Source organism: Protopterus annectens, chromosome 16.part0, assembly GCF_019279795.1.
Source record: "Protopterus annectens isolate FY-2018-M chromosome 16.part0, PAN1.0, whole genome shotgun sequence".
Classification (NCBI taxonomy): Eukaryota; Metazoa; Chordata; order Ceratodontiformes; family Protopteridae; genus Protopterus; species Protopterus annectens.
Window position 1 is genome coordinate 297,868,155 of NC_056750.1, and position 26,935 is coordinate 297,895,089.

Here is a 26,935-nt window from a genome sequence, read left to right on the forward strand (position 1 = left end):
AGGTTCCAGAAGACAAAGGGGTGCTCCGAGAGTTCCATCATATCTCTCACTAATGTCTAAAAAATAATTTCAGTGCTGGTTATAGAATGAAATCATATCTGGTCACCTGACTGTGCTACAGTACACGCCCAGAGCTTTGCTAAGATCTTTTGCAGCATCCGAAAGCTACAAAACAACCTAAAAAACCTTCACCACCCCCTCCAGAATTCTCTATTAAAACATATACTTGTAGTCAGTTGTAATAATACTGTCTGGCATACATGTATATCTCTTTTTTTCTGTTCAGCAAGACCCACTGTTGATGCATTTTTAACACAAGCATCTGTACAAATCAGTGTGATAGTCAAATGATGTAAAATGCTTTACAAAACTCTAGTTAGCTATGCTGACATATGTTACACATGCAATGCCCTACTCTCCATGGCTGAGATGGTGCTACCTCATATCATTACAAAAGCAATAAAATCTGGAAGGTTTTGTTTAAAAGTATTTTAAAAGGAGGGGAAGTACCAATATCCTGGAAGTAAGCGGTGTTGGCTGTAATACCTAAAGACAATAAAGACCCATCTGACCCAGCTTCATATAGGCCCATTTCAATTTTAAATCATGATTGTAAAGTATTCATGTCTATAATAGCTAAAAGAATGGCAAAGGTATTCCCAAGATTGCTAGATATAGATCAGTGTGGTTTTGTGGAAGGGAGACAAACATTTGACAACATTATTAGAACAATGATGATCCAGAGGGAAGTAGAATGTAAGAAAATATCTCTGCTTTTGGTGGGTTTTGATGCAGAGAAAGTATTTGACAGAGTAAACTGTGGTTTTATGAGTAGGGCAGTGGAAGCATTTACATCTCCTGTCACAATAATAAGGTTAATTGATGGGATATATGAGGTATCAGAGGCAAAAATCAAAGTGTGAGGGTTCCTTTCTGATAAGTTGTGTCTGAACAGAGAAAACAGGCAGGGATGTTCACTTTCCCCTTTGTTATTTGCACTATTGGCAAAGAAAATAAGGGACTCAGAAATTCAAGGGTATAATTGATATGGTGAGCAAGAAGAGTTGCAGATGATATTATTTTGTACCTGATAAACCTGGAAGAGGACATATCAGTGTTGTAGAACAGTCAGGGACAGTTTCAAGTCTTTTTGGGATATAAAATTAATGAAGACAAAACAAGGGTTGTAGCTGTAAACTATGTACCTAAACATGAATTGGTTCAGCAATACCCATATTTATGGCGACTTGGGTTAAAAAGGATTCTGTTATGACAGCTAAGGATATGTGGGACGAGGCTAAATAAAAGATGATGCAAAAAATGAGAAATTGGAAGCTCTTGTTTATGGATATGGATAAAAAAATGAAAGCAATTAAAATGTTTTTAGTCCCTTTAGTTTTATATACTTGTCAGGCATTTTTTATCAACCAGAGGAGATGTTGTAGACAGTAATTAACTAAGAGTTGAAGGGTTTTATCTGGGAGGAGAAGAGGGCAAGAATTAAATGGGATAAGTTGATCTTTCCAATAGGACAGGGTGGTTTAGGATGACCTGATTTTGAAGGAATATTTTAGAGCTACAACAGTTATGGCTCATATACATAACACAAGCAGAAAGCTATAATTCAAAGTGGAAATGGATGATGATGAATCAAGGGGAAATTCAAGAAACAAAGAGAGAGTGGGAGTTTAGATGTAGATCCTTAAGGAGAATAACAGCCATACAGAATATAATATAGAGTGGCAGAAAGTATTATAAGAACTAAGCCAACACAAGGATGGAGACAGGAGATTCTGCCAGTAGGGTTGACTGTAATTAGGGGTTCAAAGAATAGGCAAGAGGGGGTCTGGAATTTACTGTAAAAAACTTGCAAATTAACCAAGGTATTGGGAATAGATAACTAGAGAGGGAAAGGTAATAGAGTAGGAAGAGGCCAAAAAGACATTCGGACTCCAGGCTGCATTCCTATCAGTGATTGATATCAGGGTATAGGCAAAGATACAGGGATAGGGGAATCCTAAGTGAAATAACTGTTCTGGTAGAGGTTTTAGTTTACAAACTCTAGAAATATCTGTGCCTGCACATTTGTATAGGATTTCCAGTTAGTCATCCATGAATTTGGTATTGGGGTTGAATGGCGAGTGTTTCCAGTAAGCTTAAATGTGTGTTATGGGTTTCCTTGATCATAGAAGGGGGCATATAGCTTGTAAGGAAGTGGTATGGTATTTTTGTCTATGGTGATTTGAATGTGGCGAAGCTCAAGTGCATCTTGTTTGACCAGCCTTGACGTATATTTATTTTTGAAAGAAATCAACACATCTCCACCTTTAGTCCCTGCCTGTGGAATTTTAATGCGTTATCAAAGAAGTCTGGATGTAATGCCATTACATTAGATTTTTCTGTGTTCATAAATGCATTGGTTTGATTGCCAAGCTTAAGACCTGCTGGCCTTTAGGCAATTAGATTGGCATAACAGCATGTTGCTATGTTCTACTTCCCATATATCTATCAAGATTATTTGTTAAGGGAGTTGAAAAATGACTTATTCTGATTGTACAGGAAAGCTTATTCAGTAGTATTTTAGGGCAACGTGTATTTTTTTAACTGTTGATGTTTATTTTCATTATGAAATTCTTCAGAATGGTACTGGCTCCCCCACAGGTGTGTTCCAGTCAGTGACTTCACCTAGAGATGGATCAGTCATTGTCTTCTACACCAGGTGTTCACACCTCAAAGTAACCTACAAAAACAGAAAATAATGACAGTTGCTATATATATTGCCCTGTAAAATTACATGGTCTGCTGGAATGTGTGGTTCATAGGCTCATAGGTAGGTACTAGGCTATCGGCCCAAGGGCCTACGTAAGCCTAGCCAGCAAGGTTCCATAGCTTACTCCACCCAAGAAAGTTATTTTCCTGTGCCACTGTCCAGCAGAGACACAGAAGTGATCAACATACTTTTGTTGGAAATGCTTTAAAGAGCTTAATTTTTTTCTATTATTCTGGACTGAAGCAGCTGCTGCTGCTACATGGAGGCCATACTCAAGTTGAGAAGAAAGGATTCCCTTAGCTAAAGCAAACCTCACGACAAAGGTAAAAATGATTAGATCTTTCAAGACTAGAAAAGGAGATTATTGACTTGCCTTCAGATTTTCTCAATAAGGAGTTGGAACTTGAAGTCCAGGGTTTGGTCAAATCAGATACATAGGTATATGAATGAAGCAGTGGTTTCATTTGGTACATAAAGTTTTTGGCATCTTAAGTGCTGGATGTTTTAAATAACATGGATTTAGTTGTAACTGTTTGTTATTCTTAATATATTTTGTTAGAATATGGAAGTAATTTTCAAGTTGGTCATATCTGATGGAGTGTGAGAGACCTGATGCAAGTATGAATATGCCATGCATGCAGTACAAGTTGTAGATGAGGATGATCATTGAGACATTTGTTAAGGAAGGTGGTAAATAGGAGAGGTAGAGGGACAGAGCTTTGTGGAAGGAACTCCCTCGAGAAAGAGGGTCAGTGGAGATGAAAAATCCAGTCCTCTTAAATGCCTCACTGAGGAAGACGTGCAACCAAGAAACAGCTTATGGAATGACACCTGTGTGTACCTGAGTGGAGTCTAAACTGCCTTTAAGAGAGGTAGTTTTGTCAGCCCTTCACCAAATCCTTACACCATGACCTTGTCCATCAGTCTGCAATGATCGACTGATCGTGTCAACAAATAAGGCACCAGTAAGAATACTTTTCTCCAAGTTTCAGAAGACCACAAAGATAAGTGTCCCACTTTTTCCTTAACCATGTTGTTCCTGTTATACTAAGTTATACTTGCTGAGAAGTTCAAAAACCTGATTATGTACAATTTTCTTGAATATTTTAGAGAGCAAAGACTTGTATTGGGGAAAAATCTTGTGGGCATGGGTGAGGAAGCTTTGGGCAGGGGAAATTAATATTAAAGTGTTTTCAACTTGAAGGGAGACAATAGCAGAAGTGAAAGACAAGTTGTAGTTGTGGGTCTGACAAATCTGCCATCCTAAGACATTTGGAGTATAATAAGGAACCTTTTGGAGAACTACCCCATTACTCTGCAAGTTTCCTCACTGGTGTCTAGCTTTACTGCTCGGAAACATAAAATGTATTCCAAGGAGAAGGGGAAGGACATTTATGGTTGGAATATTATTAGCCCTTGGAAAAGACAGAAGACTAATTTGAGGTGATGGTGGCTTCAATATGTATTTCGTTGTTAGAGATGCTGTCAGGGGGTCATAACAACTGATTGAGAACCCTACAAAACAGGTATGGTGACTGTGGAAAATATTGCCTCTTTCTTTCTAAAGTGGAAAGGGAATCTCTCAGGAGGCCATGGGACAAGTGAAAATGGGTAAGGAGGAAGAGGTGGGGACAGAGGGGAGTTAGAATATTAAATGCACTTCGATGGGCAGACCAGATAGGCTTATTGCCTTTTTCTGCCGTTAAGCAAATCCTATGTAAACCTGTTGGCATTTTGTTTTCTTACCCTGTGATTTTTCTAGTAAAGAATACTTTTTATCTTTTCAAGTTGCTTCTTCTGGCTGGTTTGAATACAACATTGTAGTCACTAATGGGTTTGATTAAGGTGGTGCAGTAATCTTCTTGGAGTGACTAGGCGTGCTCTTTAGAATTAGATGGGCTACAGAATGTTTGTTTTTTTTTCTCAGTATGGCAGGTAACACGTATGCGAAAGTTTAAAATTCTGTATGCCATTGATGGCATTCTTTTTTATGATCTGACATTTTGTAATTGTAATCTATGTTCTTTTTGCAGAGTCTCAGGATACTGCTACCTTTATTGATGTTAAAGGCGAGGTCATTACTGCAGCAACAGGTATGTTTGTAAGCCTTCTTGGAGAACTTTTACATTTTTAAAGTGAGACTGTCTTGTGTAAGTAATGAACTCACAACTTTCAGATTTGGGGACTGACATGCCACCTAGTCCATTAATAGGCATTCTTCAACCTGTAATTTTTAAGGCGTAACAGCTATATGGAAGCGTTCTGTTACTGATAAATATTTTGACTTTTTTTAGACTTACTGATAGGTTCCTTTGAATTGCTAAGGATAATATGCATATCAGTATCGAAAGAATATATTACATAAATTGAAAGTAAACTAGAACTCTACAAAAAATACATGAATTATTCTGAAGACATAGACAGTTTACATGTTGATAGTATAATATTATGTTCTTCATTTGTAAACTTTGAGGTTCATAATCACCTACATCACTAACATGCTGTTGAAGTACAGACTAATTTGGAGCAGATACATAGCCATAAACAGAATATGAAGCTGTGATCAGTTTAGCCATATTGGTATTTTTATTTGTTTATTTCTCAGTGATTTGACAAGCAGAGTGATGCATATATATTTTTCACACTGTTACAGCACTATTTTCAGTGACTTGTTGGACAACATATTCAAAGAAAAAAGTTGTTGGTCAGTTGAAAAGGAACTTGTTTCTCTTTTCAAATGCAATTCGGATGAATGGATCAGTTTATCACCCCTGTCCCCCTCATGGATAAGAGACGCATGTGAATGTCCCTATATACACTTGTCTGGCCCCTTTCTGGGTTATTTCTATACAAAATATAAGGATTAAAACCTACCACCATGGTAGTTTAAGACCAGGTTTCTTGCAATCCTGAAAGCTCAATAGCCTAGTAAATACTTATGAGCCTATAAGTAGTTAAGTTATGACAGCAATTTTTACCATCATTGCTGTACATGGAAGACAAATACATTAGCACTTCTCATTTTTTTGTTTTCATTCAGAAACCGAAGATGTGCTTATTTTCGAGAGGCACTCATAGGATAAGTTTGGGTGAGGATGTTGTGGAGGGGGGAGCGAGAAGCAGACTTAGTTGTTTTAATCCAGAATATGCACTTGACATTTTCTCTTCTGTAAATGTAATCTGAAGAATAGTTTATCAAATATATTTGAAACTGGAAACATGAAATGGAAATGTAGAATAATCAACAGTAAACGGTGGTTTATAAGGTAATTTTTATTTATTTTAATGTTCAAAGATCAACAAAAGGGAAGAGCGAGAAAATGATGCACGGCTTTTATCTTTAAAGCCTTAGATCTTTTATGTTCATGGATTTATGCAACTGTAACTTTAACAGTCACTGAAATATGGCATTGTAACTCGCAACTCATGCTCAACCCTAAAAAAAAAACTAAAATCCCTCTCTCATGAAAAAAAAAAACAAAATTTGAAGTCCTCTGTATTGATAATTAACCAGTGAAGTAACTTCTCTTAGCAAGTTATTAGGGACAATAGTGGATGATGGTCTTAAATTCGACCTGCATATACAAAATTGCATAAGAAATGCTAGGGATGCTTTGCAGAGCCAAAAACTTACTCATCAATGCAACTACAACTACACTTGTTGCTATTTAGTCTCTTCCCCATACTTCTTTATGGCACTCCCAACCTTATTAACTTCCAGGCATCACAAAAATCAAAACTTGAACAATGCTGTAATACTAATGTCTTTCGACTTTTCCCCGTTAGGTTCATAGGTAGGTACAAGGCTATCTGCCCGAAGGCATTTATAAGCCTAGCCGGAATTGTGTTGGCTTTCGCTGCCCCCTTAGACTAGTTCCTTGTGCCTCTGTCCAGCAGAGCCATTGAAGTGATCCCCGGGGTAAACTTTCTATTTCCCATCCACTCGTCAAGGTTTCTGTTGTAGAGTGTTAGCGAGGAGCTCTGCCTAATGTAGATTGGAATCTTGTTCCAGAGCATGGGAAGTCTCTGGGACAAGAATCTATCCCTCCAGCACGTCCTATTTATTGTTGTAGTGAGCTTTAGATCCCTAGAGCATGTGGCTCGAGGGGATATGGTGTTCTTTAGGTGGAGCATGTCCATCAATTCTGGGTTGGACATGGCCTTGTATGTCAGGCATAGATCACCTCTGAGTAGGCGGTATGCAACCGAGTACAGCTGGAGTTTCTTAAGTCGAGCTGCATAGGGCATCTGTTTGAGGCCAGTGGTCCTCTTGGTGAGGTACTTCTGTGGTCTTTCCAGCTGTTGAAGGTGTCTTGTAAGGTACATCCCAATTGGGGCGTTGTACTCTATGATGGGTCTGATGAGTGATGTGTAGGGGCACAATGACCTCTTTTGATCTGGATGCAAACCCTTTTGTGATTAGGTGGGCCACATAGAAGGATTTTCTAACCACTTTGGCAATGTGATTATCAAAGGAGAGATTACTATCTACTTGGGTCCCCAGATCCCTTATTACATCTTCCATATTTAGATGGCTACCACCTATGTGATAGTTTGTGGGTACTTTGTTTTTTCCAAAGGGGATGACTATGCACATTTTGGCATTTAACTTGACGCCATGGTTTTGACACTAGGTATCTGTGTCAGTGAGACCCTTTTGGAGGATGTCTGTGTCAGCCGGAGAGTCAATTATATCCCCTAGTTTGCAGTCATCTGCGAACTTAGTCAGCCATAGACCTCCTGTGCTAGCCTGTACCTCTGAGAAGTATATGCCGAACAGGAGGGGTCCTAGGACTGAGCCCTGGGGAATGCCACTTGTAACCGGTTTAGAGTCAGACCTAGCTCCCACAACTGTTACCCTGTGTGTTCTGTCCATGAGCCAGTTGGCAACCCATCTCATAATGTAGGGGTTTATGTTCAGGCTGGTGAGCTTGTCTATAATACCAGAATGGGGAATGGTGTTGAAGGCCTTTGCGAAGTCTAGGTAGGCTGTGTGGACCACCTTTCCCTCGTCTATAGCCTTGGTAACTGTCTCAAAGAAGTCCACCAGGTTTAGGAGGCATGATCTGCCCTTAACAAAGCTGAACTGGGTAGGGTCCAGTGTTGGAGGTTCCCAATGTCTCTGTTAATGAGATCCATGATGATGCTCTCCATGGCCTTGCAGACCAAGCTAGTCAGGCTTATAGGGCAATAGTTCCCGGGGTCTGTTGTGGCTCCACTTTTGTGGAGCAGAATAACCGTTGCTGTCCTCCACTCTATGGGGACATAGCCTGTGGAGAGGCTGAGTTTGAACAGTGTGTTTAGGTGAGGGGTTAGTTCATCTTTGAGCTTGTGTAGGATGTAGCCTGGGACACTGTCCAGTCCCATTGATGCTGTGTTTTTGGCTTTGGAGAGGGCTGTTTTAACCTGAGTGTCTGTGATTTCAGAGGCACTAAATTCTTCTGGTATGATTATGAGCCCTTTTGGGGGTGAGAGGGAGGTGACGTTTGCACTGAACCTGTCTTCCAGGATGTTGGCAATATCGGTCGGTTCAGAGTATTTTGTGCCATTTTGCACTAACTTCGAGCAGATCTGAGAATTGCCACTTAGATTCTTGACATAGCTAAAGAAAGCCTTGTGGTTATCTTTGGAGTCCTTGGCAATTTTTCTTTCGAAGCTAGCCTTGGATGATTTTATGAGGGATCATAGTTTCTTGCTGATACTGATCAGGGATGTCTTACCTTCTTGGAATTTTACTCTTTTTCTGTACTAGTTTCCTACTTCTATTGTATAGCTTGTTTACGGCAGGGGTCCACCAGACTGGTTTCCTTTTCTTGGAGGAGTGAGTCTTGGTTTTGCTAGGGATAGCCTGATCCATGCATTCTTGTAGGTGTCCATAGAGTGCATTAGTAAAGGATTTTGCAGCTTGGGCAGTGTTATCCTTTAGCATGGGTGCTTTGAAACTTTCCACTTCTGTCTTAAGTAATGTGAAGTTTGCTTTTGAAAAGTTTTTCACTGTGGTTTCTTTGACTGGGGGTGAGGGCGGAATGTGAATATCCAGAGTGATTAGTTTATGGTCTGATCTAACCAGCGAGGGGTTGACCTCCGGTGTGGAACACCGGTCGCTCATGTTGGTGATGACCAGGTCCAATATGTTGCCACCTCTGGTGGGGGTGTTGACCAGTTGATCCAGGGCGTTTGAGTTTATAAATTCTAGAAAATGTTGGGCAAGGGAGTTAGTACTTGAGTAGTTCTTCCATTTAATGTTTGGGTAATTGAAATCACCCAATATCAGGATGTTTGGTAGGACCTCTATGTTACCCAGAGTTTCCAGAAATGCGGAATGAGGGTCCTGGGACATGGGTGATCTGTAGCAAGCTGCAGTTTGAATTGCAGCTTTGCCCGTTGTTAGTTGCATGTGGATGATCTCTGAAGCATTGTGCTGCGCCACTAACCTGGAGGTGTGGGTATCCTTGATGAATACGGATATGCCCCCACCTTTTGTATTTTGGTCCAGGTTTTGTAGCTGAAATGTATGGAATAAGTTGTAGCCTAGAAGTGCTGGGGTGCTCCTGGAGCCTTAAACCAGGTTTCTGTTACTGCACATATATCGATTTTCTCCATACTAGTGCTTGCTATGAGCTTTGAGCAAGTGCCCGGCTTTGAAGTGAATGGTTTGAGTGCTTAAGTTGAAAGTTTGTCTAGTTCCAAGGGAAAAATTGAAGAGTAAACTTTTTGGAGCTGGGAATAGTGGGTCGCCACAGCGGAACTCCAGTCCACTAATGATTGGCAGTGGATTTTTTATGGTGCCGAGTTGCCAACCCAACTCCCAACCTTCAAAGAAGGCACACCCATTCACGCACACACCTACCTGCATGTCTTTAAACGTCACTCGACCGTGGAGAGGACATGCAGACTCCACACAGAAGGCAGTCCAGTCGAGAATAGAATGCGAGAACCTCTTGCTGTGAGGCAACAATGCTAACCGCTGCACCACTGCGACTATATTGCTAAATTTGCAATAAATACTCCTTTCAAAACCCACCACTGTATAGCATGAAAAAGCCTAAATAGGTTAGAACTCCCCCATCAACTTACACATACACAGCTTCTTACCACCTATTAAATTACCCAGCATCTTTCTGCATATCTAACACTAAATAATAATATACACAACTATGTTTCCAGTTGGTCTTTATGAGCCAGGGACCAAAAGTCCTTTCTGTTCACAAATCTGCTGGACATTGTCTATACTGGTATCGTGTTTGTAAGGCCCGTAACCTCTTACCTGTATCTATCAAGTGAATATCCCCCCTCCCATCCTTCAAAACAATTCTGAAAGACTTTCTAGCCAAAAGCTGGCTCTTTTCTTGCTCAGCACTAAGATAAATTATATACCTAAATGTGAACAAGTACTTATTCATTCCTTGCACCTTCTTATTGTCAGTTCTTCACTCACTTCCTTACTTCTATCAATTTCTCTGCCCTGGGTTTCTCTCTAAATGTACCATAAGTCTGCTTTTCTCTCGATCTGTATTGCAATTCCTGTTTGTATTATACTAACTTACCTTGAATTTCTCTATAAACTGGCTAACATTTCTCTAACTATTAAATCATTGTCACATAACTTGTGTCTAGTCTTAACCAGTGCTTTCAATTTTATCTAACTTGGTATAATTATTTAAACTGTAGATTTTTTTTTATTATTTTGAAGATTATAAAACTATTGTTCTTAAATGTTTTATTCTACTTTGGAGCTTTTCTCCCCCAGGCCTCTCCTGAAAATGGGTTCCTTCCCAGTTGGACTTTTCTGGTAATCAAATGTTAATAAATAAATAAATAATAAATGCTAAATATTCTTCTCGGTTCATTGTTGAAGTTTGTGTACTGTCATTTTTAAAATCTGTCAGGGATGTAACTAGTCATTCATCGTTCATTCATTCCCTAGTTATCCACTTAATCCAGTTTAGGGTTATAGAGAGCTGGAGTCTGTCATGGCACTCAGTGGGTGCAAGGCAGAGACAATAAACCTGGACTGGGTATCAGTCCATCACAGGGTGCCCCCCCCCCCCCCCCCACACACACACACACACAAACATATATCACACCTACAACAGGCAGTTTGGGAGCTTACCAGTTCACCTACTGGATGTCTTTGGGATGGAGAGAGAAGTCGGTGCATACAGCAAAAACCCAAGTGAACACAAGGAGGGCATGCAAAAGCTGCACAAAAGGCAGCCACCTGCAAAGCTAACAGGAAAATCCAGCAGCGTGTAACAGCAGTACTAACAACTGAGGGTTTTTTTTTTCCAGTTCTGTACTGAAACTGTTACTGTGTTGCCCCCAAAGTTCTCCATTCTCCTTAGCCTGTGCTCCTTTCCTAAAAGTTTCCATGCAAAATTCCACGCAAATCCACTTACCCGTATTCAGAGTTTGTAGCGTGGCTGTGGAACAGTGCTCCAAACAAGCCACACAAATTCTATTGTGCAACAGCTGCTAACCATGCTTTGCAAATCATGCATATGAAATGAAGTACAGAAGATAAGAACTAGCATATAAAAATGTAACTTAATTCTATAAATGTTAAAAAAGGAGCAAGTAACCATGTGCTACAGCAAAGTAGTTTCACTTAAGATAGTGAGCAAATAGGAGATGTGAAGTTGTTCAATCTCGCCGTTCATTCTTTACTGATGGGTTCAAAGCCAATCCCTTGGCTCCGATATGGCTAGTTGCAAAGCTTGAAGTCTTCAAATAACTCGAGGCCAAATCCCTACCCCATGATGCACCTAGAATTACCTCAGATCTAGTTTGCCACTGCAACAGATCGGAGGTTCTGATTTAGCTCGGGCCAGCTAAGCTGTTTTTCATTACTTTCTTATTAAAACATTTTGCTAGTTAGATAGTTTAGGATTGTTGATAAAGCTCTTATAGCTTTTCAGTGTGTTTTCCCTTACCATTTAGTGTGCTTTTATAAATTTCTAGTTGGCCTCTTTTAGGCCTAGTTTATTAGTTGTCTTTCTACTTGGTGTGGTCTGTCTAGCCTTCTGCTTTTTTATAAATAAGGCTTAGTACAGTAAGCCTTAGATAATTTAGATAAAAGTTATTTTTTGTTTCTCAACTTGCAGTGTCTTATTCAGTGACCTTTTGTCACAATTTCTTAGATAGTTATAGTCATTTGCTGTGTGGTCTGTCTAGCCTTCTGCTTTTTTATAGATATTTATTACTGTGAAGTTTACAGTAAACCTTACATAATTTACATAAGGTTGTTGTTTCTTAGCAGCTATCTCCTTCTTTTTGCATAGTCTGCTTGGAATTTATACTTGTACTACTGTGTGTGTGTGATTTAGCCTGCTTTTGTTTAAGGCTTGTGTGGAAATTTATTTATTATATTTATTTCAGGCTTCTGTGAATAATTACTGTTGTAGTTTTTTGGGGCAACAGTAATTTTTCTAACATTACTATGGCTGACCAAGATAAGCACCCTATGTCTGGCTTTAAAAAATGCCCAAAGTGTGGACAAAAGATGTCTGTTACAGACAGCCACGTTAATTGTGTTTACTGTCTAGGGGCTCTGCATTTGTAAGACAGTTATGCCATTTGTTATTCCTTTTCCTCTAGGGTCCTGCAGGAAAGGAAGAGGAAACTAATCAATAGAGGCTTGTTGAAGCCTTCATTTCAGGAAGCTCTGAGCGACAAAGATGGATCCAGCAAGTCCTTAAAGTCTTCCAAGACATCGGACTCAAAATCAAAAAAGTGTTCGACTTCGGCTCCACTGCCATCGGAGCTGACAGTCTTTACCTTTCGGAGCTGGTCCCCAGTCTTGGAACCGGTATCCGAAGCGCGGAAGAGTCCACTTCTCCAGTTGGTACCACCTTCGGCATGCTCCTCTCGATCATCTATAAGCCTGTCGGATCTGGATGTGCATTGTGTGGTACAGAATCTATTACTGGCACCGGCATTAGCAAAAATGTTATCGGCTTCAGCCCAAATGGCTTCTGAGCCGAAGACCCTTGCTATTCCTAACTGACTCTAACTATTCCTCCTCCAAGCCATGCTGGTCCTTCAGAGCCAGTGGAGGCAGACCTGATGTTAGTGGAACCCTTAGAGCCGATGCCTGCTCCAGTGTCTTCGGCTCCATGTCCTCTGACATCCTCAGTGCCAATCGGGGACTCTAGCAGCCGACACTCTCTGGTCGGGTCCGGGGAGGACAGTCGGACCGACTTGTCTATTCCGACTTTGCCTCTCGGGGCCTCGGCTTGTATGAGCTCAGCTCCTACCTTGGGCTCGTAGCCCACTGTCCCAGTGCCGGGGGTGTCGACGGTTTCTTCGGATCCGTCGGCTCCCTTGCAGTGGAGCAGAGGTGCCTTTGATGCTATGAGGAGAGTCATGTCTCCTAGGACATCCACAACCTCGGGTCTGCCTTCCTCTTGCCCCAAAAGTGCCTGTGCCTGCTTCTGCCTTGCACATCCTGACCAAGCGTAGAGACCCAGAGCCTCAGAAAGCCCCATTGGGTGGGCCCTGCTCTTCCGAGACCTCACCAGAAGTTCCCACTGATGAGGTTCCCAGGAAGAGATTGTGTAAGGGGAAACACCTAGACTCCCCACAGGAGTCCCTAACATTGGATACTGACGTAGATGAGTGAGAAGGGTCCCCACGGTCCCCCCTGAGGATATCTCCTTCGCTGAGATACGTGAGATCCTTCGGCAGAGGGGTGACTGGCAGTCCAAAAGCCCGACTGAGGATGAGTCAGTTCTCCTGAAGGCTTTTGGGTCTTAGCCCTCCACCTCTTGGGTGTCTCTGCCCTTCGATGAGCTGATGCAGCTGGTCTCACGAAGGGCATGGGAGTCTCCAGATACTATGGAGCCTGTCCATAAGAGGCCTAATAAATTAATTTCTGCACCCCTTGACAAAACGAGGTGTTCCAGTTGATGCCATGATGGTGGCAGCAGCCACCAGAAAGGAAATGTCTGAGACTTTCTCGTCTATCCATCCTCCTAACAGAGACTCCAGGATTATGGATAGATATGGGAAGCACATGTTTAGTTCAGCGACCTTTGCTCTCCGTTCGCTGAACTATTTAACCCATTTTACTAGGTTACAAAGAGATCTCCTTAAGGAGTTAGGAGATATTCTTCAGGGTACAGTAGCTGCAGGAGCTTCCGACAAAGTTGCTACCCAGCTTGCTACCCTAAATTCTATTGTCAGCTCCTCCATGCATCTCATGTTTTATGCAGCTGATGGAATGAGTAGGGCAGCGGGTACAGGAGTTGCTATTAGGAGACATTCCTCGATGCACTTGTGTTCGTTCACGGCGCCCTTCAAGTCATCCTTCATGAACACTCCCTTTGATGGCTCATCCCTTTTCAGGCCTAAAGTGAAGGAAACCTTAACCAGGTGTGAACAGGACGGAAGGACTCTGTCTGCCATCGGTGTCCATTTTTCCACCCCTACCCGACCTTACCTTAAAGGTCAAAGGGGAGGAAAAATGTGGTTCCGAAAAGCCCAAGGAGCCTTTCAGGACACATGTGGTGAACCCCCCCCTCCAGGGGCAGAGGAGGGGGCAATAATGGAAGACGCCACCCTCACGGCAGAGGGGGTCCGCAACACCAGGGTGACAGAGATCACTTCTCTGGGAAGCCCTACAAGTGCTCCTGAGAGGAGGCCCAACTGTCCTGCTCTGGAGGCAGTCGGGGGTCGCTTATCTTTGTACCCAGATGCCTGGCTCAAAATAACAAAGACAGCTGGGTACAAAGTATCATTTCCAGAGGGTACTTCATTCCATTCACCACAAACCCCCCCAGTCATAAGAAAAATCCCGGACGTCCCACCCAGTTACAGGGATCAGGCAACAATAGAGGTCCAAATGTTGCTAAGGAAGAGTCATCCAACCAGTCCCAGCAGACCAGACAGGATCCGGAACTTACTCAAGATTCTTTTTGGTTTCAAAGAAGATGAGGGACTGGAGACCCATATTGGACCTCAGCAGACTGAACCAATACATAAAGAAAGAGAAGTTTTGGATGGTCATGCTTCAATCTATACTTCCCTTCATAGGGAAAGACAATTGGATGTGCTTGATAGATCTCAAGGATGCATACTATCACATAAAAATGGCCAGACCATCCAGGGATCACCTGTGCTTCCGGCTGGGAGCCAATCATTACCAGTTTCGAACCCTGCCCTTTGGTCTCACTACAGCCCCCAGAGTGCTCACTAAATGCATGACAGTGGTCATGGCTCACCTGAGGTGTCTAGGATTCCAAGTTTTTCTGTACCTAGACAATTGGCTCCTTACTGCCACCACCAGGCATCATTCAGGCCACAGAGTCCACTCTGTCACTCTGCAATCATTTGGGCATTACAATTAACTCAGAAAAATCTGCCTTGTCGCCATCGCAGCATATCGTTTTTATCGGGGCAGAGTTGGACACCACCACCACCACCACACTAAGGCTTACAATAGAAAGAGTCTCTCTTCTTTGTCAGCACGTCAGCATCCTGATATCAAAAGACAGAGCACCAGCATCGGAAGTTCTGAAATTATTAGGCATGATGGCAGCAGCAATTCTAGCCATACCACTAGCTCATATGCACATGAGGATACTACAATGGCTGTTGTTCACTCAATGGTCTTACCAAGAGCTCCCCATGCCTCACACTATAATGATCACAAATTCTTGTATAAAAGACCTTCAGTGGTGGTTGACCTCACTTTATGTCATGATAGGACGCCCATTTGTGCTACCCCCTCCAGTGGCCGCAGTGACCACAGATGCTTCCCTGATAGGATGGGGGGGGGGGCATTTTCAGGTCAAGACTGCCCAAGGCACATGGACCAATCAAGAGGCACATCCGCATATCACTGTTCTGGAGATGAGAGCAGTACTTTCGGCATTGCAGTACTTTCAGGACTCTCTTCCTCTGGGTACATTTGTGATTCAGACAGACAACATGTCGGTGGTCTGGTATTTGAACAAACAAGGAGGAACCAGGTCTTGCCCTCTTTGTCGCGAGGCTCTCAGAGTTTGGCAGTGGGCTGTTTCCACCCAGTGCTTTCTGTTGGCAATGCACATCCTGGGGAGATCCAACATGATAGCAGATGAACTGAGCAGGGCAATCTTGTTGCCCCACGAGTGGTCCCAACTGCAGATGGGGCCAGCCTTGCTGCGATCTTTTTGCCAGTCACATGAACACGAAATGCAGAAGCTACTTTGCCCTGATTCCACCTCCGGGAGAAGCTCCAAGGGACGCACTCGTTCACGATTGGTCTCCGAGTCTCCTCTATGCATTTCCACCAATCCCATTAATACCCAAGGTTCTACAGAAAGCAAAAACCCTGGGAAGGACCATCATTCTAATAGCCCCTCATTGGCCTCATCAGATTTGGTTCCCCTTCCTTTGACTTCATCTTTTGGAGGATCCTTGGATTCTGGACCCAGTTCCAGACCTTCTGACTCACCTGTCGGGGATCTTCATCCCTCTCTGCAGTCCCTGAAGCTGACAGCTTGGCTGCTCCAGTTCCCACCATAGCCAGGTTCCATAACCTTTCCAATGAGACAAAACAGATCCTTTTGTCTTCTCATAAGTCTTCTACTAGGAAGCTATATCTTAGCAAATGGAAAACATTTTCTATATGGGCCTCTAAAAATAATATTGATTCTTACCAAGCCCCTATGGCCTCCATCTTAGAGTTCTTGACTATGATTTTTAACAAAGGAGCTGCAGCAGCAACAGTTCAGGTTCAGTTGGCTGCTAGTTCTAATTTTCATCTTGGATTTGAAGGATTGAATATCATGTCTCACAAGTTATCCAAAGCCTTTCTCAAAGGGACATTTCATATTAGACCACCTGTGAAATCTCCCTATTCACCATGGAATCTAAATTTTATGCTTTCCCACATAATTCTTCCACCATTTGAACTAGCTTCATCTTGTGATCTCAAATTTTTTCTTGGAAGTCCATTTTTCTAGTAGCTATTACTTCTGCCCGCAGAGTGTCAGAGCTTCAGGCATTATCCATCAAGCCTCCCTATTTTATTTTCCATGCTGACAGAGTATCACTTAGAACAAACCCCTCTTTCTTGCCTAAAGTTTGCACTGAAACTAATCTCAACCAAGTTATTGATTTGCCAGTCTTCTTCCGCAACTATTCTAACAATTTAGAGTATATGCTGCACAAACATGATGTTCACAGACAGCTCAGATTTTATTTGGATAGAGCAAAAGATTTCAGAAAATCAGACCAGCTTTTTGTTTCATTTTCAGACTCCAGGAAGGGGAGACCAGTGGCTAAAACAACTCTGTCTAAATGGTTATCTGATTGTATCACCTTTGCCTGTTCAGCTGCCAATATGCCTTTGCAACATAAGGTTAAAGCTCACTCAACCAGAGCAGTTTCTACATCGTCTGCCTTTTCTGCCAGGCTTCCCATTGATGACATTTGTGCAGCAGCCACTTGGTCAAAACCTGGTACCTTTATCACTTATTACAAAGTTGACAAGGCCTCCAGGGACATGGCCTCCTTCCGATCCACGGTCCTGAGAAATATACTCCCGTGACTTACCCAGAGGCGAAATAAATTTATACTAACTTGATTAAATACTAAAGAGGGGTACTAGTTAGATGCAGATAGGCTAATTTCTAGGGCATCTCCTTTCTCTTCTTTTGTTCCCTTTCAAATTTCCAGAATAAAATGTATATTTTGTTGCATAACAGGGGTTCTTACTAGCACTAGTAACAAAGATGAACTGAAGGATCATAAATTAGAAGGAAGTTACCAAGAATTGAAAGAAGAACATTTTTGCAGTTTAAATTTAATGTCAAAAGTAATGCTTAATGAAAAAAAAAAAAATTCAATAAACATGTAGCAGTAAAAAATGTGGTACGTATTATCACAACCACATTTGGAGCAGGAGAAGCGGCTAATTTGCAAGCCCTTCTCCTGCCGAATACTTTTGTCAAAGTTACTTGGGAACTGTGGCACAGACTCCCTTATAAAAGTGAAGTACATATTTGCTTCCCTGTGTAAGACTGCTGCATTGTAAAAAGTATGCATACAAGGTATGATAGTGAAAGTTCTCCGCATGTGGAACAATGACACTTGCCCTTCATTCATCTGCTACTGTACGACACACACTTGCACAGCAGCAAAAACTGCAAGACCTGCTGATGTTGGCCACCGTTAATGTTAAATGCTACATTTTTTTTTTGGTATAATTGAGAACCACAGTTCGTTTTGGAAAGAGCACTCGTGTGTTTACAATGGGTTTGCACATGTGAGTACTCGTGGTGGTTTGTGTCCCATTGTCCCTCCTTGGTTACCAGCAGCTACTGAAATATTTTAGGGAGACAAGCATTCCTACTTGGTGCCTGATTTGGGGGAATTATTAAAACAGTAGGGCTAGAAATAAGGTTTCCTTTACTAAAAGGCCGTGCTTAGTCATTCCTGACTGAGTATTACCTTCTGTGACAGTTGAAAATTGTTGGTAAGCCGTTTTCCCTCTTCCAGCCTCACATGCAATGTCACTGAAAAGTAGTTAGGAGTTTACACACCTCTTCTGAGGTTTAGCAGTAATCGTTTCATGAAAACATTGTGAATTACACCAGGCTCGCTGTGTGGCTGCGATAATATGTAAGTACCAAAAATTTGATAATTAAGGCAAAAACTGAAGGGGCATGATTGAGCTAGTTTTGTAATATTACATCCTTAAAAATGACGACAAGAAATATAATTAGCTTAAAGTGATGCTCAACTTTTGTTTTTTAACTCTCTTCCCTCCACCTCTTAAATTCACCAGTCAATACCAATTAATCCATTTGTTCCCTTACCTGCGAGGTGAGTGGTGAAATCTTGTCATAATGATAGACATGTGGGTACTCCTTCCTAGGGAGAGGCGCACCATGACAGCCTTTCAAAGGTGAGATCACCACTTCTCTCAAGAGGGAAAAATACAGAGGCAGGCATCTTGTATGTGTGTAGAGAAGAGAGGATTTTAGATCTGAAAGGAAATGGAAAAAGTCCTAACAGGGGTAGAGAGAGCACAACTTTATAAGTGTTACTCCTACTGATACCTGCTTACTCAACGCAACTAGGAAACATTCCCAGTTTCCACTTGAGAGAGCCTGACTGCAAGCTGAAACCCAGGACCCTTCACCTGGGATCGGCATGCCGACTTCAGATGCGCTTATTCCCCCACCACCTTTCTCCTGCAGAGCCTGAGGTGCTAATCAAACTTGGATCATTTGAGTCAGAGTGAGGCCTTTCCATCACTGTATACTTAGAGCTAGGCTGAAACTGCTGTTTAGCTTTTAAGAGATTTTATGGTACACTTGCCCAAACAAATTAAAAAAAAGTGCTGCAAGTTAGAAAAGTAAATATACTGTCTCTATTTTAATTTTCATGTTTAGCTGCAGAATCTGAAAGCTTGTGACACCTACTACAACATGTTCTTTCATATAGCAGCACTGTAGTAAGTATATAGTTTGTTTCAAATCCAGAGTGCACTTTTTCCAGTCGTAATGTGAATCTGTTGCCATGGATACTTCAATCCTTTCCAGAATAAGATGCAATACACAGCTGTTGATAACGTATTGCCAGTTACATTAATCAATAGAACAAATTGAGTTTAAAATAATTTTAATGCAGTAATTAAATAGTGGCTAATTAACGTTTAAAGTAATTTTAATGCAGTAATAAAACAGTGGCTAATTAAGGTTTAAAATAATTTGAATGCATAGTAAATCTGTGACTAATTACGGCCCTGCAGCATCTTTACACTTTTGTCATATAACAGTGAGGGCCATGCCTCTCTGAAAATGTTAATACCTTAACAAAATTTGATTGTCATGTTAATACTGGTGATGCAAATTCTATTTCAGACTGTGCAGTTGCTCTCTGATCAGCTGCCTTCTATTCCAGCATGTTGTTGTCTAAGTACCAGCCTATAAACTAATTTACATGAAGCTTTGATTCTCCTGGGTCATACTGTTAAAGCTGTCAGCAATATGGCAGTAGATTCTAAGAAATTTATCATGGCCTGACCCAATGGTACCAGTTCAGACCCAGTCTGTAGTGCGCCATTTATACTGTCCTTAGGATACACAGGACTATCCCTCACATTGTTCTTTCATTCTTCCCCAATATGTGGGTGGTGGTAAGTTGCTGGACCGTGTCCAATTGCATTATCTATTTCTTCTGCCTTTTCAAAGGTGCTTTCCATATAAAGACATATGGCTTACGGCATGTAATTACTTTTCACTGTGCATGATGCTGCTAATCTAAAATGTAACATACATCCCACAAATAAACTAATCATAAAATGGTAAAGTAAATGAATCTTGTAATTTCCATAACATAATTCTGTCACACATTTAACTTGCTAATAGGTTAACAACTGAATTTGCACATCATATCATATCAACATATTTTACTAAGATAGCTATCTCTAAAATACCTATTAAAAATCCATACAAATGTAAACAGTTGCCAAAAGCATTGCGTGCAACTGCTCCTGCTGCCGCACACAGTCCTTGCATAATATTATGTAGTATAATATTATGTATCAATCATGAAAGGCATGATTTGAAATGTAAGAAATTTTCTGTCTTGTATTACAGTTTTGTGGGACTTTGTTAACTTACAGAATTGCATTGCATGGCTCCAAAGAATAGTAAGTTGTATTTTGTTTCACATTCTATCAATGGGTACACAAACCTACAGTGATCACTAATAATAGGGACTGTTTTGTGATACAATTACAAAACAATAACCATAAACAAAAAAGTTTTAAAAATACATAATAGGAAGATACTATGTTTGAATGTGGTTTATGGTGGATATGCACATACCTATTGTATGGATTTGTGCATGGCAACTCTTTTGACCTCCATTGTAGCTGCCTATTAGTTGAAGCATGCATCCCTCCACACTGTCATTCTTGACTTAGTGCAGTACATCATGAGTTGAATGTGTTCATCTGGCTCATTCTCCATGAATACAACAGGCAGTATCCCTGTAGGTGTCACCCAGGTGGAGAGCCAGCACCACTCCAGTCCTCCCAGGTCTGTCTCCCTCCAGTGCCTGTAATTGTGCATGGGTCATCTGGGTCACAATCAGATCTTTAACCTTCTGTGTCATAGGGATGAACAGAGATATTTGATTTTGATGAAAAAACAAGTGGTTCTTTTACCCATACAGTGTCTGATCTCAATGATAGAACATTCATGTGGGGGGATTGTAGGAGCATCCCCCAACAAATTGTAGATATTTTTTTTAAACATGTTTACTAAATCCTAATTAAACCAGTGACATACAGTGGATATAAAAAGTGTTCACACCCCTGTTAAAATGCCAGGTTTTTGTGATATAAAAAAATGAGACCACAATAAATCATTTCAGAACTTTTCCCACCTTTAATATGACCTATAACCTGTACATTTCTGTACATTTCAATTGAAAAACAAACAAATCTGTTAGGGGAAATTATAAAAAAATAAAAAACAGACAATAAGCTGGTTGCATAAGTGTGAACACCCTTAAAGTAATACTTTGTTGAAGCACCTTTTGATTTAATTACAGCATTCAGTCTTCTTGGGTAGGAGTCTGTCAGCATGGCACATCTTGACTTGGCAATATTTGCCCACTCTTCCTTGCAAAATCACTCCACATCTGTCGGATTGCGAGGGCACCTCTTGTGCACAGCCCTCTTCAGGTCGCCCCACAGATTTTCTATTGGATTTAGGTCTGGACTCTGGCTGGGCCATTCCAAAAAATGAAGTTATGTATTCACCATAACCCTCTATGTTTGTTGTCCTTGATCTCGCCTTCTTTCTTGTTGGTTGGGTTCAGAGCCAAACCTCGGCTCCGACGCGGCCGTATTCTAAAGCTGGAGAGCTTCCACTGGCTCGAGGCTAGACCCTATCCCATCATGTCTAGTGCTAGTTACCCAGATCTTGTTTGTGATAACCCATAACACTAGACCACAATGTGCAGATATATAAACTATAGACATATATAACGAAATATATATATGTATATACATACATATATAAAAAAAAAATCAAGCCATTAGTAGAAACTCTTCTAGCCAACTCATAAAGCAGGAAGGGAATCAAGGCCTATATAGCCAAAGATGGATAACTCCTTTTGATCCTCCAGGAGGGGGAAGGAGGGTGGGATGCAAGAAGGAAGGAGAGATCAAAGATAACAAACATGGAATGTTATGGTGAGTACATAACTTCTTTATGTTATGTTGTTCCTATCTCGTCTTCTTTCTTGTTGGATGGGACCACTTCCCCAGAACTGTCTTCTTGGGTGGCTCAATGGAATATACTCTTCAGGACCGTGGAACCAAAGGATGCCCTGTTCTGGGAAGCCACATCTACTTTGTAATGAAGGTATGGGGGTTAACCCACGTAGCTGCCGCACAAATTGACTCTAAAGGCAGTCTGGCCAGAAAGGCAGTTGAAGTAGACAAAGCCCTGGTTGAGTGTCCTCAAATTTTATTGTAGTAGTTTGTTCTGTGAGTTATAGATGTAAGTAATGGTATCTGAAATCCATTTTGATAGTCACTTTCGATACTGAAATTCCCTTTTTGTTTTCTGTAAAGGATACAAACAATTAGTCAGATTGTCTGAATTCCTGAGTCCTGTGCAAATAGAAACATAATTGTCTATGAACATTCAGTTGGTGGAGTTTATACTCTGCCTTGTTGCCATGGTTGGGGAAGAACACTGGTAGATGTTCTTCGTGTTTCACTGTTGCAGTCATCACACTTGGGGTTATCTGCCTGCAGGTAGCCCTCAGTCGCCCCGAATACCAGAGACTTAGTATTTCTGTGTCGGATGCTGTCACTTCTTCCATGACATCAGGTCGTCAGGGGTATAAAAACAGGCAGCCGATGCCATTACATCAGTCTTTCTTGCTGAGGAGGAGCCCGAAGCAGAAGCAGTTCACAAGTGCCGGTCAGCCGCTACCTGGAATTTTTCATTTTCGAGTTGAATAATCCTGAAGTCTTCTAAAGCTAAGTATCCCATTGGGATCCTTTTTTCTTGCTCTAACCAATGTCAGAAAAAGTTAACAATTGTCTTGCCTGTGGAAAGCAAACACCTCACAGAGATTTTCATTCTTACTGCGTCACCTGTTTAGTTCTAGACCACGACGTCCCTCGCTGTCAGTTTTGTGCCTTGTTTAACATCCGAACCATTTGTCGTCAGGCTGTCTTTGTTGCTAAATTCTTTGGCTCTCGATCTTTATATTCTGAAATGGCTTCGGTAAGCCATCCGACTACCGATCTTCCGAAAAAATGTAAGGATAAAGAGAAAGACAGACCGCATAGGTCCAAAACAGCCGACAATTCTTCCTTTAAGCTAGTTGCCAGTCCACTGGCACTCAGTGAGGTGCCTTTGCAGCCCCTGATGCCCGCTTCCATGGATACGCAGGCCTCTGCTGAGACCCATTCGGAGTCCAGTATGCTGCGAGATGCTTCTTCGACTATGGAACCAACGGATGTCTCTGCCTTAGATGCGTCTGGAGCCGCTGTGCAGGCACCGGCTTCTGAGGGAGTTTTTCATCCAACCGATGTTCGAATCAAACGAACGACTTCATTTTTAACCAAAACTACCGAATTTCTTAGGCCCAGAGTATGCACTACGCCTAGAAAACAGATGACCAAAGTGCATGCTCAGGCACCCATGCCACAAAAACATATGCTTAGAATAGCTGAAGACCTTATTATGCTGATTAGGGGAAACCGGCCTTCCCCTGCTAAGAGACAAAGAATCCAGTCCCTTTCAGTTTCTACAGACCAGGAGTCCGATGACTCTGACCTTTCTGATTATGAAGACATGGTCTTATCCATCTATGAGGATTCAGATGCAGAGGAATCCATTTCCTCTGCCTTCCCTCCAGAGGATTTTTCTTTTGGTGAAACCCTGCATACTTTGAGAGCATTCCACTGAGAATGCCAAGACTATCCTCAGTCCAAAAAGAGACTCCGAGAATTTTTAGAGTTGCCTTTAGCTGTACCCCCGGTCCTGGATGTTGTGGATGATTTTTTCATGGAATCCAGTCTTACTCCAGCTGAAAACCAGACAGGTACTACAGAGACCTGATTCTCACAAGTTTCTTTTCAAGAATCCTACTGCTGACCCAGAGATCATTTCCAAGGATCCTAAAGGTATTAAGGCTACTACAGCCAGAAATCCTACCCCTTCGGACAGGGATTCCAGATCTTTGGACAGACTGGGTAAGAAGGTGTATATACCTCTGCAACTCTTGCTATCTGAGCATTGAATTGCCAGTTTCACATGCTGAAATACCAGCAACATATTATGAAACTTCCTAAACAAAAAGTGGTAATTTTTCCAGAGTGTGCAGAAAATAAAGAATTGCAGGAGCTTATGCACTCTGCAAACCAAGTTAGTAAGCATACTTTACAGTGTGGCTTTGATGCCCTAGAAGCATCTTGCAGGGCAGCTGTCACTGCTCTTTACTGAGAAGACATGCTTGACTGAAGGTGCAGACCTTGCCAGATCATGACAAATCTAAATTACTAGATACTCCTTTAAATAAGGACCATTTGACACCAAAGCAGAAGTAGATCTTAAAAGATGGAAGAAAAGGCTAAATCTATGCAAACTGTTAAAGAATTCCTAAAAGTGCAACCACCTACATTCAGTAGGCATTGCCCTTCAAAACACTGGTCCTTTCCAGCCCCCTCCAGCCCTTCCCAAACAAGAACCAGGGGAAACAGACCACCCAGACTATAGTCTGAGGGTATGCAGAGATCTAAGCAATGGAGTGCCCCCACCCCTAAAGCAGGGCATGATAAGCCTCCTCCTTATGGAAAAAGCTCACAATGACTTCTCAACCCTACTTCCCAGCCCTGTCCAACTGCTTGTGCCCCTAGGAGGAAAACTAGCCCTTCATGCAAAAAACTGAATGTCCATCACTCGGGACTGATGGGTCCTCAACTTTGTATCCCAGGGGTACAGATTTTATTTCCATTCACTGCCAATCCCAAGCGGGTTTCCAGACCTTTCTCCAAACCAGTGGGCAGAGGTTCAAAATCAAGTACTTTCTTTGCTCAATATCAGAGCTTTACAGCCTATTCCAGTAGAACAGAGGGGTCAAGGATTCTACTCCAGACTATTCCTGGTACCCAGGAAAGAGGGCTCTTGGTGCTCAATCCTGGATCTTTCAATTCTCAACACCTTCCTGGTGGTACCAAAATTCAAGATGGTTACCCTGCAGCAGCTTCTCCCTGTGTTAGCCAAGGATGCCTGGTTAGTCACCCTAGACTTAAAAGAAGCCTATCTGCACATCCCCATAAGGGAGTCATGCAGGAAATATCTACGTTTCAGGGCAGGGTCTATGCATTATCAGTTCTCTGCACTTCCCTTTGGCTTATCTACTGCGCCCAAGGTACTCACAAAATGCCTGGCTCCAGCCATTGCATACTGCAGGCAGAGAAATATTCAAATTTACCCATACTTGGAAGACTGCCTGATTCAGGCGGACAGTCAGGAGTTGCTGCTTCAGCACCTGACATTTGTAAAAAACCTTCTCACTTCATTGGGGTACACCATCAACGAAAAGAAATCACAACTGGTACCCAGTCAAAAGATTGTATTCCTGGGAGCAAGCTTGGACACAACCTCCCAGATGGCATTCCTCGCTTCAGAAAAACAGGTGTATCTGACAGACTACTTCAAACAAATGGCCACCAGAACCCAGCTATCTGCAAGAAAAATACTGCAAGCCCTAGGGTTCATGGCCTCATGTATTCTGCTAATTCCATATGCAAGACTGCATATGAGGAAACTTCAATGGTACTTAAAAAAGTCTTTGGTGCCAACATTCTCAGGACCTAGAAACTGTCATTCCTATCATACCTTGTCTAAGGACAGAGTTCCTTTGGTGGGCAGAAGCATGCAACCACAACAAGGGACTGCATTTTACTCAACCCCATGCCACCCAGACCCTAACCACAGACCCATCAGACTATGCATGGGGGGGCTCACATGGTGGGCAAATGTATTCAGGGCCACTGGAGCCCAAGGCAAATTCTCCTGCACATCAACCAAAAAGAGATGCTAGCTGTACAGAATGCCCTGACAGCTTTCAGATATCTACTCTTACCAGGACAACTGCTGATAAAAACAGACAGCACCACAGATGTTCTTCATGTTTCACTGTTGCAGTCATCACATTAGGGTTATCTGCTTGCGGTAGCCCTCAGTTGACCTGATTATGTTAGTCTTGGGTCCTGCATTGGTTGCGGTCTCATCTTCCATGACATCAGGTAGTCAGGGGTATAAAGCATGCGGCTGATGCCATTACATCAGTCTTTCTTGCAGTGCAGTGCCTGAAGTAGAAGCAGCTCGCAAGTGCCAGTCGGCTGACTCCTGAAATTTTCGTTTTTGAGTTTCAGAACTGAAATCTTCAACTAAAGCTAAGTACCCCATTGGGGAACCTTTTTCTTGCTCTAAACCGATGTCAGTAAAAGTCAATAATTGCATTTCTTGCGGAAAGCAAATACCTCATAAAGATTTTCATTCGTACTGTATTCCTTGCCTAGGTCCTGACCACAACGTACCTTGCTGTCGGTTTGTGCCTTATTTAAACAGCCAACTATTCGGCGTTGGTATATTTACGCCTCTAAATATTTTGGTACCCGGTTCGATTATCCAGATATGTCTTCGGTAAGCAATCTGACTACCGACATTTCGAAAAAATGCAAAGATAAAGACAGAGACAGGCCGCCTAGGTCCAAAGCTGCCAACGACACTTCTCCTAAGCTAGTCGCCAGTTCACCAGTACTCAGTGAGGCGCTTTCGCAGCCCCTGATACCCGCTACCTCAGATTTGCAGGCCTCTACTGAGACCCATTCGGAGTCCGGTATGTCGCGAGATGCTTCAACTGTGAAACCTGCGGATGTCTCTACCTTGGATGGTCCGGAGCCGCTGTGCAGGCACTGGCTTCTGAGGGTGTATTCAGGCCTATTGACGTGCATATTAAACCGACGCCATCTTCTTCTTCAAGGCCTAAAACTTGAACCATGCGTACAAAAAAACGACGCCCAGACTGCATGGTCAGGCCTCTATGCCTGAAAAGCAAATGATAAGAATGGCTGAAGACCTTATTACTTTAATCAGGGGAGGCCAACCTTCCCCCTCTGAGACCTAG

At 42.1% G+C, this 26,935-nt stretch overlaps 1 protein-coding gene across 1 annotated transcript in view; it reads left to right on the forward strand.

Moving 5' to 3' along the window:
• The window catches only part of NAIF1 (nuclear apoptosis inducing factor 1), a 391,556-nt gene that overhangs the window by 64,377 nt on the left and 300,244 nt on the right, over positions 1 to 26,935 (forward strand). Inside the window, exon 2 of the mRNA XM_044058689.1 lies at positions 4,804 to 4,863. Coding sequence (XP_043914624.1) covers positions 4,804 to 4,863 — 60 coding nt within the window. The remainder of the gene's footprint in view (positions 1 to 4,803; positions 4,864 to 26,935) is intronic.